Genomic DNA, 18295 nt, shown 5'->3' with positions numbered 1-18295 from the left:
CCCCTAGTAGTAGTTCCCTCCCCTTGTAGTGCCCCTAGTAGTCCCCCCATTGTAGTGCCCCCAGTAGTAGTAGTACCCCCTTGTAGTGCCCCCAGTAGTAGCCCCCCCTTGCAGTGCCCCCAGTAGTAGTAGTCCCCCACTTGTAGAGCCCCCAGTAGTAGTAGTGCCCCCAGTAATAGTAGTCCTCCCCTTGTAGTGCCCCCAGTAGTAGTAGTCCCCACCTTGTAGTGCCCCCAGTAGTAGTAGTCCTCCCCTTTGTAGTGCCCCCAGTAGTAGTAGTCACCCCCTTTGTAGTGCCCTCAGTAGTAGTAGTCCCCCCCTTTGTAGTGCCCCCAGTAGTAGCCCCCCTTGTAGTGCCCCCAGTAGTAGTAGTCCCCCCTTGTAGTTCCCCCAGTAGTAGTAGTCCTCCCCTTGTAGTGCTCCCAGTAGTAGTAGTCCCCCCCCTTGTAGTGCCCCCAGTAGTAATCCACCCCCCTGGTAGTGCCCCCAGTAGTAATCCCCCCCTGGTAGTGCCCCCATAGTAATCCCCCCCTGGTAGTGCCCCCATAGTAATCCCCCCCCTGGTAGTGCCCCCAGTAGTTCCCCCCAGTAGAGAGAGACTTAATTAAAAAAAAAAAAAAAACACTTACCTGAAACTCCCGCTCCTGGTCCCGACGCTTCTACCGGCTCCTTCGGCCGCTTTGCATTATGACGACGTCTCTCCCATTACCCACTGCGGGAGCCGGAAAATGGCTCCCGCAGTGGGAGCAGCAGCAGCCGATGAGAGTCTGACAGACTCTCAGCGGCTGCTGATTACAGCAAACACACAGCTGCCGTGTGTTTGTGCTGTGTAGCGCTGACCGAACTCTGTCCGGTCAGCGCTACACACGCGGTGCAATCTGTGTCACAGTGACACAGACTGCCCGCGGCCCGCATGACGCTGCGGCCCGGGGGGCACATGGCACCCTGCCCCCCGGCCCAGCCCGCCACTGCCCCTAGCCCAGTGCTGCGTCCATCTCACTGACCCCCACCCAGTGCTGACCCCCACTCAGTGTCTTCCCCTTGTCCAGCCCAGTGTCCTTTACCATCTATAACTGATCCCCCAAAATGCCAGTGTAACCCACTTAACCAGCCCAGTGTTTCCCCCTTCCCAACCAGCCCACTGCCCCCATCTCACCGAGAACTTTCTTTACACATGTGTTGGTGGAGTGCCGGTCCCTGCATATATATTCACAGATTGATTTTTTGGGGGGGAGAAAGCAGGGGCCCCTTGCTTGTGTTGCCCCCCAGGCTGAAAGTTGCCAGCCAGCCTCTGTCTGCATGTTACAGCTGGTAGCACAGTACATACAACTATATTTTATACTATTTTAGCAAAAATGTGTTAATATAGTTGTAATTTAAGGGGTCGCATAACACATGATACCTTGCCAATATACAGTAGTCCTCACCTATAGAAACCTCCTTTTCCTATAAGCCAGCTACAGTTACTGGTATTTGATTGCCAGCAGATGTTGAACATGTACTCCAAAGCAGATGCTAAGCCAGGACATTGCTGACAAATGACATACTGTATACACATCACGAATCACACATCTGTGCATGTAGCTAACGAGCTGCACACAACCGGAACATCATTCACCAGTGAAAAAAAGAATTGCAAAACATTTATGCATAATAGAAAAAAAACAAAAAAACTCAAAACATTTAGCTGATTATGAAGATCTGCGGGAACTAAAATTACTGTGACATTTTTAACACAAAATTCGGATTTGTTTCCTACCGTTTCAAGGTCCTTGTAATCCAAGGAGAACCTCCAAGAGAGGGAACAGAATCCTCCACCAAGGGATGCAACTTTACAAAACTCAGGACCTCATCAGGGAGACTACGAGAGGAATTATAAGGCATGGAAGAACCAACACAGCAACCTGGGCTGCAGATAAAACATTGCAATGAAAATGTTAAAAACATAAACCTGGTATCAAGATAAATATAATTAAACAGCCTGCTTAAAACGCAAATAAATGTTGTCATAGTGCCTGATTCACAGATGTACACTAATGCATTTGCAGCTGCAATCCTGCACGCAGCTACTGTGCGAAAATATGTTACTGCTGTAGCCGGCTGCAAATGTATTGAGACGCCCACCAGCGGCTTCGCAGATCCAAATACGCAGCCGTTGTTGCAGACCATTTGATAATCCTCCATCTGAGTAACTCTATGGTCATGCAGAAGGGCCGCCTGCACTGAGATGTAGGAACCACTAAATCTGAGTACAGGATCACAGACACAGCTCACAACACACACTGAAAGCGGCTTGGGCACACATGTGTTCTTTACCACCACTCCTCATTACCAGCCCTAAATGTGCCCTGACTGTCAATCACTTTGCAAAGAAAAGCGGCATCGCAAAGGAACCTTGACGCGTGCACAGTGCGACCATGACACATGCACAGTTGACCGATAATCTCTCAACTGCGTAGATACGGAATAGTATACATCTCTGAATCAGGCCCATTATGCAGCATTATAATTCACTACCAGTATAAGGAAAGAGCAATACCAATATATTTATAAATATATACATAGTTGATAAAAATAAAAAATAACATGTGCATGATGTCCCTCTAAGTTGCTCTTAAACACTTCTTAAGTGGTGGAAGTTATTTTTGGAAAGTTAATAGAGATTGGGAGAGATACTGTGGATTTTTTATATTTTATATATCGCCAGCATATTCTGTTAATTAGTATTCCAACTCATATTTACAGTTCGGCACCTCTCTGCATTCTATCTAGGGATGGTAATTGACCATCAATGGATAACAACCATTGATGGTTTACGGTTTTGCTATTGATGTTGGAGATCCAATATTTCTCTGGCGTCGATGGCACAGAGCTCTGCAATGTTTTTTCCTTTCCCCATAGTGCCAGGACCAAACTCTGCCCCCTGTATGAAGAGACCTGCAAAGCCCATCCCATACCTCTGATTGGCCAGCTGCCCAGTGAGTATCAGAGCAGGGATGGCAATCGGTGGGCGAAACCATTGATGGTTCCACACCATCAATGTAAACCACCAAGGGTAACATCAATGGTAACCATGGATGGTTGCCCCATTGATGGCCAACCCTAATTTCTCTCCCGGTCTGCGAGGTGGCACGATGGGAGCAAGGGACAGTCTGCTAACTACTTGCCACTATACAAGTGCATTCAAACACTGTTGAATACACTTACATAGTAGCAAGTAGTTTGTAGACTGTCCCTTTGTGTAGTCACAACACAAAGCGGTGGTCTACAATCTACTTGCTACAATACAAGTGTAGTCAATCGTGTTTGATTACACTTGTATAGTGAAAATAAGTTTGCAAACCTTCCATTGCTCCCAGTATGCCACCACACAGATAGGGAGGGAATGCAGAGAGGAGTCAGCAACCAGTCAGGGCCATAAGAATTACTCAGGGCTGCCAAACACATTCTGTGCACTAAATTGAGGCACTATAATATATGGGTGCACTATGTGGCATTTTTCAGGATGTGACATAATTCTGTAATAAATAGGGGCAATGTGATAAATAGGGGCACTATATGACATTATTCTGCGAGGTGGCATTAATCTGAGATATATGGGGCACTATGAGGCATTAATCTGTGAAAAATGGAGGCACTATGTGGCAGTTTGTCTGATAAATGGGAGCACTATGTAGCAGAATTAAAATAGTGCTCAACATGACCCCTTGCTGGTGCTAAACAACCCCATAGGCAGTGCTATAAAAATGTCCCTCTGAGGGCACACCCTAATGAAATGTGCTGCACACACCAATGGAGGTCTTGCTATATGGGGGCATGGTTACTGATTTTGGTAATGCGAAGGGGTTGGGGTATTGTCATGTGGGAGAATTGCTGTCATGTGAGGGTTATTGTTGATTTCTATAATGTGGTTGAATTTGTTGAGAGGGGAGTGGGCACTGCTCTCCCTCATCTGTAAACTGCTGGGTCCAGAACTCCATTCCCTAGATATGGAGGTACGCTGACTTCAGCGAGACCTCTAACTCTGACAGAATGTGGTACTGTGCATGTGTATTTTCCTGTGCGTCTTCTCTCCTCCATTAAAGCAGGATGAGCCACTGAGCGTCTTCTTGTACAGAAACAGTATATTACAGTAAAAGACTCTGCCAGAACCATTATACCACCACCACTGGCATTATACATTAGTACCACTGCCGCCACAGGATACATTATATATAAGTGTGTGGTAAGATACTGTGCACACAGCCCATTAATCGCATATGTTCATGGCTACATCTGGGCATCTGTTACATAACTGTGTTGTTTGCCTGCATACCTGCATTAAACCTGTGTTACCTAATATTCTGTTTTCTGACAGTTAATAAACTAATAATCCTGTTGCTTAGTGCCAATCAGTGATGTATGTTTTAGTGGAGTACACTTTAACAGTGGCGTAACTAGGGTATTTGGAGCCCAGGCAAATTTGAAAAGGGAGCCCCCACCCAACCCCAACAACCCGATATATGCGCGTGCCGTGAAAAAAAAAATGGGCGTGGTCACTTAAAAATGGGGCGTGTCAACATGACACACCCCTTTATTTTCACGCTGAACATTCCTATCCATATGCACCGTAACCCCAGTAGTACCCCTTATACAGTACCCCCAGTATGCAGTTGTGGTTCCTCTTATGCAGGCCCATAGTAGTGCCCCTTATACAGTATCCCCAGTATGCAGTTGCGGTCCCTCTTATGCAGGCCCATAGTAGTGCCCCTTATACAGTATCCCCAGTAGTGGTCCCCCTTATACAGCCCCCATTTAGTTCCCCTTACTCAGTGCCCCCAGTAGTGGTTCCCCCAAATGCAGTGCCCTATATAGTGTTCCCCCTTATGCAGTGCCCCCAGTAGCAGTCCCCACAATGCAGTGCACCCAGTAGTGGTATCCCCTTATGCAGTGCCCTTTATATAGTGCCCCCAGTAGTAGTCCCCCCCCTATGCAGTGCCCTTTATATAGTGCCCCCAGCAGCAGTCCCCCCCATGCAGTTTTCCCAGTAGTGGTCCCCCTTATGCAGGTACCCAGTAGTGATCCCCCCCTATCTAGTGCCCCCTGTAGTGGTCCCCGCAGTGTCCCTAGCAGTAAGCCCCTTATATAGTGCCCCCAGCAGCAGTCCCCCCCATGCAGTTTTCCCAGTAGTGGTCCCCCTAATGCAGGCCCCCAGTAGTGACCCCCCCTATCCAGTAGTCCCTGTAGTGGTCCTTCCTGTTATTGCCCCCAGTTGTGGTCCCCCCAGTGCAGTGCCCATAATAGTAGGCCCCTTTTATAATGCCCCCAGTAGTAGTCCCCCCCCCCAAGTAGTGGTCCCCAGTTGAGGTTCCCCCTCCCGATTAAGTGCCCCCTGTAATAGCCCTGCAGTAGAGGTCCTCCCAATAATGGTGGTCCCAGTAATAGCCCTCCCCAGTAGAGGTCCTCCCAATAATGGTGCCCCCAGTAGTAGCCACCCCCCCCGTTGTGCCCCCACCCCAGTAGAGGTCCCCCCAGTAGTAGCCACCCCCCTCCCCAGTTGTGCCCCCAGTAGTGCTGACAGGTTTTTTTTTTAAAATATAAAAAAAAATACTTACCTGAATCCACGCTGCTGCTCCAGACCGCGGCACCGCTCCCGCCGCCCGCCAGTCCTCCCGGGCTGGCGTGCTCAGCATAATGGGAGAGACGTCATGATGTCTGTCCCATTACCCACTGCAGGAGCCGGACGGAAGTCCGGCTCTTGCAGTGGGTGCAGCAGCAGTCAATGAGAGTCTATCTGACTCTCACTGGCTGCTGTTTAACACACGCATCGCCGCCAGCGCTGGCGGCCATTCGTGTGTTATGCACAGCCTGAGCCCGCCTCCTGGTGCTATTGGGCAAGCGCTCAGGGGGAGGGAACGGGCTCAGGTGTGCAGCACAGGACCGGCGCTGGAAGCCTAGCGCCAGTCCTGTGTAAATGTGTAGCGCTGACCGCACTCACTGCGGTTGGCGCTACACTGGTGGCTAACTAGGGTGGGCAGGACCGTGGCCGGCGGCGCCCTCCCGCACCACCGGTCCCACGGCGCCCAGGGCACGCACCCTGCTCGCCCTGCCCTAGTTACGCCACTGGACTTTAAACCAATGGGTGATAGCACTGGTAAACAAAGATTTTGTCACAGAGCACTTCAGGTGTTATCATTATATATGTATTTTCTACACTGATTTAAAAAAATGGTATTAGAGTCTTTCTATCACCCATAGTTTTAAAGTTATGCCCTCTTTGAGACTGTATATCATGATATATAACCCATTTATAGAGCGATTAATGAGTTTTTGGCCAATGTTACAGTATTGTACTAACACTTGATCCGTAATGGTACAAACTGTTACCTATAATAGAATCAAAATACTCCTTTATCTTCTGTGCTAAACCGTGGCTTTCCGGAGCACCAGCCACCACCCATACATATGGTGTAGCCCGGAGCTCTGGACTTACTACAGGGAGGTGAGTACATTACAGAGCGTGCTTCCGCTCATTCCCATAGCTGCACCCCCATGTCCTCCAAAGACCCCTGGAAGTCTCCACGAGACGGGCGCGGGGTGAATACAGCTGGGACCCGACAGCTCTCTTGAGGGAAACAAGAGGAGTTTGCCGCTGATCACAAGTTGCATTCACCGTGATCGGTCTGCCACTCGTCCACAGTCTGTGCAGCAACTTGCCGGGTTTCGTGAGCCGCAGGTCATCTATTCCACTAACTGTGAGTCCATTTTTTTTTACAGAAACACCCAGAGTGAAAGCCATTATTGGCAATTTTAATACAAACTTATCCTATTTGATATCTGTGCTGGGGCGCCAGCACAGATACACAAATAATTTTTTTATTTACCACAATACTATGGGCTGCAACAGAATAACTTTTTTCAACCTTAACTGTTAAATTTTTATTTTTCTCATTTTTTTTAGACAGCTGTCTGGTATATATATTTTATTTGCATGTGCTAAATGTCTAGTAAACAACATTTATTAGCAACATTCATTAATATACCACATTTTCGATTTTATATACTGAAAGTATCTAAATTATTGTGTTATTAAATTGTGTCAATTCTACTATAAAATATACTTTCAGAATAACTTAATTTCTATCATTTTTTATTACACCAAAACCAAGCCTAAATCCATTAGCAGAGCGGAGTATTCAATTATAGTACCTGTGTGGTGATGTTAATATGAAGTGCAAAGCGGATTGTGCTGGGTGCAGTAGCTTTCCAGACAAGTTGGCACACTGGGGTACATTATATATCTGGCGAGAATCTGAGTGGTATTGAATAGGTATATAATGCAGAAGTTGGTGCTGGTGGAGGTTAGTCCACACATTGTATGCTTCACCAGTTCTTAGATTTATTATAACAACAGGTAGAACAACAGCATTGATACAGGGAATATCACAGGTGTAACATATGAATAGTGGCAGTCTGGAGCTCAAGATAGTGTGCTGGACGTGATCATGGTACTGGCACCAGTAGATAGTAGCACTGGTGGTTTAGTGTACAACTTTGGTGCTATAGAGTACTTGCGGGTAATACAGCAGCACTGCTACTCTCCAAATGGTGAGTCCCCTGGATCTGACCATCATGCAGAATGCTAGAGAATAAAACCTGCAGGGTTTCCGCGCATGCGCGTTAGACCTCTATCAGGTCCTAGTAACAGCCAGCCCGGTTGTAAGGTTAACTTATTTATTTTATTATTATTTATTATAATATTATTATTTTATTATTACATCACATGTGTTGGAATGAGTGCCCTCCTGTGCTGCCTCCGTCCTGCATCTGACAGGTAGGAAACTGTCAACACCTCCCATTGAAAAAGTCAACTCATTTGGTGAAATTTGGGAATAAGGTTGATGTCCTGGAGCCATTTAATCTTCTGTGTTACCAGAATTCATCAACTTAAATGGCTACCAATAAGCAGAGAGAGGCACAAGGATGTATATAAGTGGCACTGGGATACTGCATTAATTTGTCTTTCAGGTTTAATTCATATCTAGTTGTCAGCATGCAGTGGCACTCAGATTCCTGTGTTTTGATTCTTGCCTGGATATTGGATTGAATTCTAATGATTGCCACCTGCATGTATATTTGCCTGGACTCTCACCATTCCTAATTGCTGTCTGTTCAGACATCAATCCAGATGCTGGATTGTATTCACCTTCACCTGTACAGCTACAGTATCTGCATTATTTTTTTGTGTGCACAACCTAAGTCTGAACCAGTATCAATAAGTTTCTTCCCCAGGGCCTCCCATAATTTGGTATCAGCCCCTTCAATTGACTTCAATAGTGAGAACCACTAGGTAATCTTTAGTAGCCCAGTGGTTTTCACCGTTGAAGTCAATGGTGAGAACCGTCCATTGGCTGAGAGAGGCGGAGGCTCACCTCTTTCAGCTAATTAAAGCTCAGCCCATGCATTTCTAAATGAAATGCTGTGGCTGAGCTCAGTGAGCTGACATTCGGGAAGTACCATCCTTAGAGGATGGTACTTATGTCCGTGGATCGGGACTTCACGTTTTTTTATTTTATGAGGACGTGGATGCCTACATGGAGAAGTGGACTTGAACAGGTATTGTAGATGAGTATGTGTGAGTGGGAGTGTAATAAAGTTCTACTTTCACGGTGTGTGCATCTTGTGTTTATTTTAATATTTCTTTTGCAGGTGAACTAGAGGTACCAGCATGCAGGGGAGGCTTTCTCATGTAAAAGACAATGTTATTTAATCTATTTTTATACACAATCAACCTGGCACCCACTGGCCAGGTGTGCTGGGGATAGCCCTGAGCTATCAGCCTAGGCCTTGTTTGCCCTGGAGAGAAAGAACCCTTTTATTGGGGGGATCCTCACCTCCCCAGGGATCCCTGGCCTGATCTGACTAGCGGTCAGGTATAATGCTTTGGCCGGGAGACCCGGTGAAAGGGTACCCCTGCTGTGGCATCATACCCCCGCTAGAAAGAGTCCGGTGCTCGTGTTGGAAAATATGGGGGACACCTACGTGTTTCCAAAATCTGGACCGGCCCAGTGCTGGTTGTGCTGGTTTTGTGCATATTTTCACAACCAGGACCGGCTCAGAAAATTCTGGTGCTGGTTGTGCTTTTAGGGGGGGACCCCACTTCATTTTATTTTTAATTTGAATACTTTACAAACTTTTTACACACAGAAGCATGCACAGACCTCACTGATCTGTGCATGCATCTGTGTATTTCACACCTGCTCATGCTAAAAATTCCAGCATGAAGCAGATCTATTATTTTGGGAATTTGAAGTTCTATTTTGTGTTTGATTTGGATATGTGCATGCAAAATCGAACAAGAAATCGCTAATCAAAATCTAATCAAATCGAATTTGATTTAGAAAATGCTTCCAAAATCAAATTTTAGTAAATGTGGGATTTTGACAGGGATTTTTACATTCAATGTGATACGATTTCAGGTGAGCAAAATCGAACTTTGATAAATATACCCTCTGGGCTCACAGAACTCCCATTTGATTATTTAATAATTATTGAGTGTCTTCTTTGTACCTTCTCAAAAATGTACCTGCCTGGATTCATTCTGTTGACACAAACGCTGACATACCAGTGACAGTATGCTGTGACTACGTTTCAGATTATTTTCACTATTTTGTTTATTTGTCATTGCCTCAGCTTCCCTAACCTTGTTTATTGGTTAAGTAGCTGGTATATCTATTCAAACCTTTCACCTGTCCTTGATCTTATTTTTGTTTCAACACACTATTTGGCTGCTACCTTATGAAGCTAGTTTAGGGGCAGTAACATGTCCTCATGAAGTCTAAACATCCCTATAAAGTTCTATGGTGAATACCAAGATGTCCTCATTATGAAGCATATTCTATAAACCGCAGTATTTTGCGTGGGCGTTTAGCAGCTGCTAAAACCTGGACCTATTCAATTATATCCCTTAGTAAGCCCTATATACTGTGTACCCCATGGTTAATGCATGGTAAAACATAGATTCCAGGTTAAGCGCCTGAAACAGCGCACTGTGAGCCCATGTAAGCCCAAATGGTGCCCTCAATGTGGATTTCTTTTTACACCCTGCTGATGTGCAAGCAGAAATCTGCATTAATTGAACCCTCAGGACTTACTGTGGGCAGTGCGTGGTAAGTCCCGCAGCTAATTGAATATGCCCCTATATCACAATTACCCACTTGTGCTCTACACATGCTTTTGATACAATACTGACCGTGGATGTGGTACAAGCTCCTCTGGAACTGGTGTCCATACAGAATCTGGAGTGCGCTGCTCTTTAAACCGACTAGAGAATATCAAGGCTATCTGTTCCATGTCAAATACACAAACAGCGGAACCTTGTATACTGGAAGATGAGAAAAGTGACGATCAGCTTATCAGTGATTAGTGATCAGGTAGGAAATGATTCATCAGATAGTTTACTTTCCAGATAATAACTGCATACAATTATAATATAGTATACAGTGCACACAAAACTGGAGATTGATCATTGTACTTACTATGAGTGATTTTTGCATAATCTGCAATTAGAAATACTTTTTAAGTACACCTACTTCTCCGTTAAGAACAATTCAACATACACAGAGCTAAAGGATCTAAGTTGCTGTAAATTGCCACTCATCCCTTGGACAGTTCAGACATTAGGAGAAGGGATCACCTAGACGAAGACGTAGCATTTGATCCAAACTAAATTGTTTGTCTGCCTCTGTAAATATCCTCATTGTTCTTTGTAAGTAACTAGATGCTTGTAAAAATAGGAATAAGTAGATTAGGAAATTGTTGCTGTAGCTGCCTATGTGAATACGGTTGCTGAGTGTTAATATCTATCATCTGATATAAGTACATCAAACCATGAAGGGACCAGGTCTTTGTGTAAGGGGATGTCCAACCGCCAGGAAAAAGGGGGTTATCTGACAATGGGAGAAAAAGAGTATGGGACCATGATAGTTTTAATATTGAACGGGTTTGTCTCCAGGCTGCACACTTGGTGGATAAAAGTATGTTTTCTTTTATGTCTGCCGGGATATTAGATGGATGCATATGTAATAGAGCTGCCAGATGTGTTCCAGGGCTAAACGCCTGTTCAATTCCATAATTGTTGAAATTACTATCGCCACCAATCCAGTCCATAGCGAACCGGTAATTAGCCGCCAAGGAATAAGTTTTAATACATGGTAAATTTACCCCTCCTAAATCAGTAGTTTGTTGAAGTTTAAAAAGAGAATTTCTGGGTCTCTTTCCTGCCCAAATAAATCTCCGCATTGCCTTATTTAAGAGACTAAGATCTTTTTTTTAAAATAATAAGGGTAACATCTGAATTATATATAGGATGCAAGGAAAACTCACCATTTTCACAACATGGCAGCGTCCAATATAAGACAATGGTAAGTCAAACCACGTCTTAAAATCTTTCACCATTCCATCTAGAATTCTTCCATGGTTAGCAGCATATAGCTGGGAGGGGTGTGCAGGTATATTGATGCCCAAGTAGCTTATCTGTGATGAAGCCCATTTAAAAGGAAAAGCGTTCCCCCAATCATCACGTGCCTGCAGGTGAAAGGCTAAAGCCTCCGTTTTGGTAGTATTAACTTGAAATCCTGCTATGGACTCAAATATATTAAGTGCATTTTGTAGTAAGGGGTTCTGAAAATATAATAATAAGTCGTCAGCGAAGGCTTTAAGTTCATGATTAGCTATTGTTATACCCTTCCATCCTTTCTGCTGTACAACATTTCTAATTAGTGGGTCAATTGCTAAGTCAACTAGCAGGGGCGATAGCGGGCAATCTTGACGTGTTCCTCTGTATAAGGTGAAATGTTTGGTATTCAGATCATTTATTGTCAAGAATGCAGATGGGGAATTATATAGTGCCTTAAAAACATGAATAAAATTTGGGCCAAAGTGTTATTTGTTAAGAATTTTTCACTTACGAGACCAGTAAACCTTGTCAAATGCCTTATCGGCATCGCGACTGACAATAATATTAGATAATTCTTTGGCCGGATGGGTGTGTGTCATTGCCGCTATAAGGGCTCTTATGTTGTGTACGGAATGTCTCCCCTTTATAAAGCCCGTTTGCGATGGGTGTATAATTCTAGAGAGAATGGGTTGTAATCTTTGTGCTATTAATTTGGAGAATATTTTTAAATCTTGATTTAACAAGGAGATGGGACGATAGGATGAAGTTAAAGTAGGGCCGCTGTTGGGCTTAGAGAGAATTATAATACAAGTCTCATTAAATTGTGGTGGGGCCATATTACCATTCAGTATGGAGTTAAACAAATCTTTAAGATGTGGGGTGATGTGTGGTAGTAGCATTTTATAATATTCTGCGCTTAGCCCATCGGGGCCCGGGTATTTTCCCCCTGGTAAGGAATTAATAATACATTTAATTTCTTCCTCAGTTATTGGGGCCTCTAAACCAGAACGCTCTTCCTCATTGAGTATAGGTAGTCCTGCTTGACGCAGAAATTCGATCCCTAAGGTCTGATCTGTATTTGGGAGTTCATAGAGTTGTTGGTAATATCGGAGGAACTCTTCCGCTACCTTGTTGGGGTTTGTAAGCAGCTCTGAGGTATTGCAGAGTATTTTCGTGATATATTTGGGGGTCGTGTGTTGTTTAAGCATAGAAGCTAATAGTTTGCCAGATCTATTTCCCTATTTGAAATATCTTTGTTTTTGAAATGTGACATCCATTAAGGCTTGCTCTGTACAGATATTATCATAAAGTAATTTGGCTTCTTTGTATTTATTTTTGTTGTCTTCTGTGGGGTGTTGTATAAAACAGGAATATGTTCCTGATAATAAATTAAAAGAACATAGTCAGATACTAAGTAATTTCCTGCGATGGTGAGTGACAATGATATGGCCTCTCATCATAGGTTTCGAGGCATTCCAGAATAGATTGTCAGGAATATGATGTGAATTGTCCGTGGCATAAGTTACAAAATTATGTTCTAGCAGTTTTTTTAAATCTTCGGAATCAGTAAGATAAGCAGGAAATCTCCAATTATGTGAACTAGAGATTGGTGTGTTTAGTTTAAGAACAAACCCAATGGGGGCATGATCTGAAATCATGATATCGTAGATGCCAGAATCTATCACTCTATGGAGTAAACAAGGGGATAGCAGCCAAAAATCTATTCTGGAGAATGTGTCATGGGGATGTGAGTAGAAGGTGTATTCTCTAGGAATGGGTATGAAATACCGCCGGTTCGATTCCTGTCAGCGGCAGCCCGACATGAGCAGAGTTCGAAGCAGCAGAAGCCTGACAGCGCTGGAAATCCCGATCGTGGATAAGTGAGTATCTACTAACCTAACCCCCCTAACCCTCCTTAGGGGTGCCTAACCCTAACTTCCCCCCCAAGTACCTAACCCTAATTCCCCCTCTAAGTGCCTAACTCTAACCACCCCCTTCCCCGCTGCCTAAACCTAAGTCCCCCGGGGGGGTGCCTAACCCCAAGTCCCCACTGGGGGTGCCTAACCCTAACCCTCCCTCCACCTAGCCTAACCCTAACCCTCCCGAGGGGGTGCCTAACCCTAAGTCCCCCCCTGGGAGCCCTAAACCTAATCCTCCCCCACCCCCCCCCCCCGCGGCTGTCCGCTCGCGGCGCCCGGCATCGGCAGCCGCGGTCTCCCGGCGTCGGGGAAATGCGGGCGTCTACATCTAGACGCCCGGCATTTCACCCTTGCCGGGATATGACAGTCGGGAAGCCGGCTGCCGGTATTTAGGCAGTCGGCTTCCCGATTGCTTCCCATTCTCTATCATCTGGGTGTTGGTGTCGCCAAGGATCCGTTAACTGCATTGATTCCTTCATATATAACAAAGAAGAGGGTATTCTTCCCTCTGGTCTACCCAAATTTCCTGATCTGTCTAGGGATCTGGAGAGCACCGTATTGAAATCACCTCCCAGGATCAAGGGACCTACCCTCCATCCTTGTAAATTGGTAAATACTTCTGAAAAGAAGAGAGTTCGTAAATTGTTTGGACCATAAATATTAGCAATTGTCATTTTTTCTCCGTCTATGTGCAGTTTAATAAAGATATAGCGCCCTTGTGTGTCTATGAGAGTGTCAATAATTTCATGCTGTATTGATTTACTAAATAGAATAATGACACCTCTAGATTTCGTAGAATATGAGGCCGCAGTGAAATTCTTAATCCAATTGGCTTGTATTACATTATTGTCTGTATTTTTCCAATGTGACTCTTGAAGTAGAGCCACATCCGGTCTAAACCTTTTCAGTTGTTGTATTATTTTTTTTCTTTTTATTAGGGTGTTTAGGCCCTCCACATTCCAAGACACAAATTTAACTGAATGTTTTATCCTTATTGAGTCTAGAGTTGTGTCTATTGGTTGTGACATCTAGCCAATCCCTGTTTTGACCCAAAACCGTATGGAGCTAAGTGTTTTGTTTAGCCACGGTATGTCCCAGCTCTCGCACCGTGGCCAAAAATGTGACAGTGAACAACTCAGTTTCCTCTGAATAAACATATATCTAAGTTTAACAAGTATTTACTACATCTATTTATGACAATATATGTCATTTTAAGAACCCAAATTAGGAACCAGTATGGTCCCACTATAAACAAGTAGAACAAAATTGCTAAGAAGAATGTACATGGAACATGTACCCATTTCCATAGATTCCAATCTCTATAAAACATAGATAGGCAACTGGAGAAAGAAAAAAGTGTATATAAGCAGTATACTATCAATTTGAAACTTAAGTGCATTGTAACGTTAAGCATTTAGACTGTAATAAAGGATATTTGCATCACAATAGTTGCTCAGTGGTTGTTTCGGGTCGATCTGTCACCACTCGCAGCTACAGGAGAAGACACCGACTTAGCTGAGCTAAGGAAGTTAGATGCAGGCTTTGGAGAATCGAAAAAGAGAGTCTTGCCATTGTGTAGAATGCATAATTTAGCCGGATATAATAATGCGAATTTGAAGCCGTTTTCAAACAGTTCTTTGCAAATAGGGGAGAACTCACCCCTGCGCATAGCAACACTGTAGGAAAAGTCATGGAAAATTAGCAATTTAGCACCTTGGTATGTCAGGTCGATGTGTTTTCGGTAGGCTTCTAAGAGATGAACCTTTCCAGCATAGTTTAGAACCCTTAGTATGACCGGTCTTGGTCTACATTGATCAGAGCGGTTCTCTGGGCCCACTCTATGCACTCGTTCAATAAGAATAGGATGGGACTTAGTGTCAATGCCCAGCATTGTAGGAAGCCATTGCGACACCAAATCCATCAGTTCTCTTGGTTTCACAGACTCAGGCAAGCCAATTATGCGAAGACTATTGCACCTGTTTCTATTCTCCAGGTCTTCCAATTTGTCTTGAAATGCAGCCATGGTCGACTCTTGTTTTTGAATTAAGGCCTTTGACTCTGTGAGCTCGTCTTCCAAAGTTGAGATTCTTTGCTCCGCTTCATCTAAACATTGTGAATGTTGTAGTAACTGGCCTAGTGCTGATTCTACAGATTGTTTTAGCTCGGAGATTACGGCCAGCTTTTGATCTAGCAAAGGAGATATGATTTCTGATATTTCCTGAGCCTTTTGAAGAGATTGCGCACTATATTGAGAGTTTTCTTCAGACATGTCGGGTGTATTTACCATTTCCGGGGATCCGGACAGCCGAGGGGGTTCAGCAGTAATATTTTTCTCTTTGGTTTTGGGAATAGCGCCCCCTTTAGGGCTGCGCTGTTGTTTAGCCATGTATTTTTCCATGCAAATAAACACGTTGAAGGATGCAGTGTATGCTGTTATATACACCTGTATTATTGTGGTTTGTTGTTTACTTGATCGAGGATAAGCAGCGATTTTCTATATTCCAGCGGTATATGTCTACGGGTGAATGGTTCCGCAGCAATCTCCTGTTTATGAAGGAGCTCAATTAAAAGCGGCCTTTACTGAGGTCCGCTCGCTGGAAGTAGTTATAACTTGTTATTTACCAAGCATTCAGCATCATCTCAGTCTCATTTATGTATCTTTTGCAGTATTGAAATTGACCACAGGAGGGGGCTCAAAGCCAAATATGCAGTAATGTAAAGAATTGATTTCAGTAATAGGTTTCAGCAATAGGCAACTTCTAATACTTTTAAACACTTTTGTAGATGGTAATATAATAAATTGAATTGTAATATTAGTATTATGGAGGGCTAATCCTGCTTAACAGGCTTGATGTTTTTATTTATTTTTTTCCCCCTAGGTTGTCCAGCTCATCAAAGTAGTCTGCCGTTATATGTAGCTGTTCACTATGAGGATGTGTGGAGGGAGGACCAGTCCGGAGATGTGGTAAAGATTCAGCAGCCGGATCTTGTAAGCAGAGATCGTGGCTTAACAAAATCACAGAACGGCACTTACCGGTACGATACTTTCTTAACATGAAGCCTGTGAGTGACTTCAATGATTTTTTACTTACCTTATTCAGATTTGTCTTAACCAAAAATTATTTTGTGTGTAACGAGAACTTTTATTTGCAGACTCGCGGAACGGCAATGGGGACTACATGTGCTCCTACTTACGCCAACCTATATTTAGGTTGGTGGGAGAGGGAGGAAGTTTTCATTGAAACCCATGACTTATATATGCAGCACATAATTATGTGGCTGCGATTTATAGATGATGTGTTGATATTGTGGAATGGAGACATTACCATATTTAACGAGTTTTTGGAGATCCTTAACACGAATAACTTGAATCTGAAACTCAACTCCGAAAGTAGCATAAAAATATTAATTTTTTAACTTAACCATCAAAAAGGAGGATGATGGACACATATCAATGGATCTATATCGTAAACCAATGGCTACTAACAGTATTCTCCATCATGACAGTGCACACCTCCCTTTCACAATTAAAGGAGTCCCAAAAGGTGAATTTCTGCAAACAAAATGTAATTGCTCTGAATCTGCAGTTTTCCAAAAAAGAGCAGATGATTTGAGTAAGCGATTCATTAACAGAGTTTACTGTAAACGGATGATTAAAAACGCTTACATAGAAACACAGAAATATGAGAGAGAGAATATATTAATCCCCAAGAGGAAGGAAAATAAAGAAGAACCTGTCAGATTTGTGGGGACTTTTTGTAAACAATGGCGTCATATCTGTGATATCCTCAACAAACATTGGGGAGCTTTACAAACAGATAATGATCTATCCAAAATCTTAGATCACAAACCATCAATTAGTTGGCATAGATCCAAAAATGTGAAAGCCACTTGGAAACTGTAAGAAAACCACTATATGAGACCCAGGGATCACTACAATGCAGAACATGTAAAGCCTGCAAATGTATGTCACTACTAAAACATATCAAGATAGATAAAGAAAAATCTGGAATATCAGAGATTATATCAACTGCAATACAGCTGGTGTTATATACCATCTAGAGTGTCCCTGTGGAAAACACTATATTGGTAAAACCAAAAGACTATTCAAAAGGAGAGTATTGGAACATGTAAACAGCATCCGAAACTCAGCACAAGATCAACAGAGAATTAAATCATTAACACAGTGGCAAATCACTTTTTAAGACACCATCATGGTGATCCAAAAGATGTCAAAGTCTTTGGAATGGGAAAAGTGACCATGAATATCAGAGGGGGAGATTGGAATACACTGCTATTACAGAGAGATATAAGAATGATTTTTCTTATGAATACTATGTCTCCCTCTGGAATAAATGAAGAGAACAGCTTTTCAGTCTTCCTTTAATATTTAATACTCATTAGTCTATCTGATGTTAATAAATTCCTCTCTTTTCCTGTCTTAGATATAAAAATTATTTTGTTTAATGTATGTGTACCTATGTATATGTACTGTATATGTGCTCTCGATGCATGCACACATGTTTAATTTACCTTCCACTCCATAGATACATGGGACTATATCATACCAGGTTATACCTGTCACGGCTAAAGACTCTTGAGACTCCTGAGGAGAAACATGCTTAACACGTGGTACAAACTGAGGGGGTTTAAGGAATGACCTTCTCATGAAATAGCACCGGCACACAATGTTAAAAGTATACAAGATTTATTCAAAGACAAGACTGTGCTGAAAAGTTCTAGATACTTAAGTATAAAGTCTCCATAAAGCAAAGTTCAGATTATCACAACAAGCGGGTGTCAGGATAGCCACGCAAGAACTAAAGTTCATATAGCACAAAGTTCATATCATACCAACTAACAGGTGCGGAGTTGAACTCCGTGAGGTGACGAAGATCCGGTATGGGGCTGAGCCCCAAGACGTGACAAAGAACCGGCT

The 18295-nt window shown here is 43.4% G+C and overlaps 1 protein-coding gene and 1 long non-coding RNA gene across 3 annotated transcripts in view; one reads left to right on the top strand and one right to left on the bottom strand.

Annotated features, from left to right (window-relative positions):
* The window catches only part of SEMA6B (semaphorin 6B), a 137211-nt gene that overhangs the window by 21296 nt on the left and 97620 nt on the right, over positions 1–18295 (bottom strand). Inside the window, exons 10-11 of the mRNA XM_088444070.1 lie at positions 10232–10363; positions 1760–1909 (exon numbers count right to left, since the gene is read on the bottom strand). Coding sequence (XP_088300196.1) covers positions 1760–1909; positions 10232–10363 — 282 coding nt within the window. The remainder of the gene's footprint in view (positions 1–1759; positions 1910–10231; positions 10364–18295) is intronic.
* Positions 6469–17718, top strand: LOC148508743 (uncharacterized). Of its 2 annotated transcripts, none has more exons than XR_015869548.1 (3): positions 6469–6734; positions 16236–16392; positions 16510–17718. It is a non-coding gene; the product is annotated as an uncharacterized LOC148508743 (long non-coding RNA). The 2 variants fall into 2 exon arrangements; XR_015869549.1 differs by having other exon boundaries at positions 16236–16419.

The sequence above is a fragment of the Taudactylus pleione genome, unplaced genomic scaffold (genome assembly GCF_031769625.1).
Source record: "Taudactylus pleione unplaced genomic scaffold, aTauple2 ptg000347l, whole genome shotgun sequence".
Taxonomy (NCBI): Eukaryota; Metazoa; Chordata; class Amphibia; order Anura; family Myobatrachidae; genus Taudactylus; species Taudactylus pleione.
This window is presented reverse-complemented; position numbering and strand designations above follow the sequence as displayed.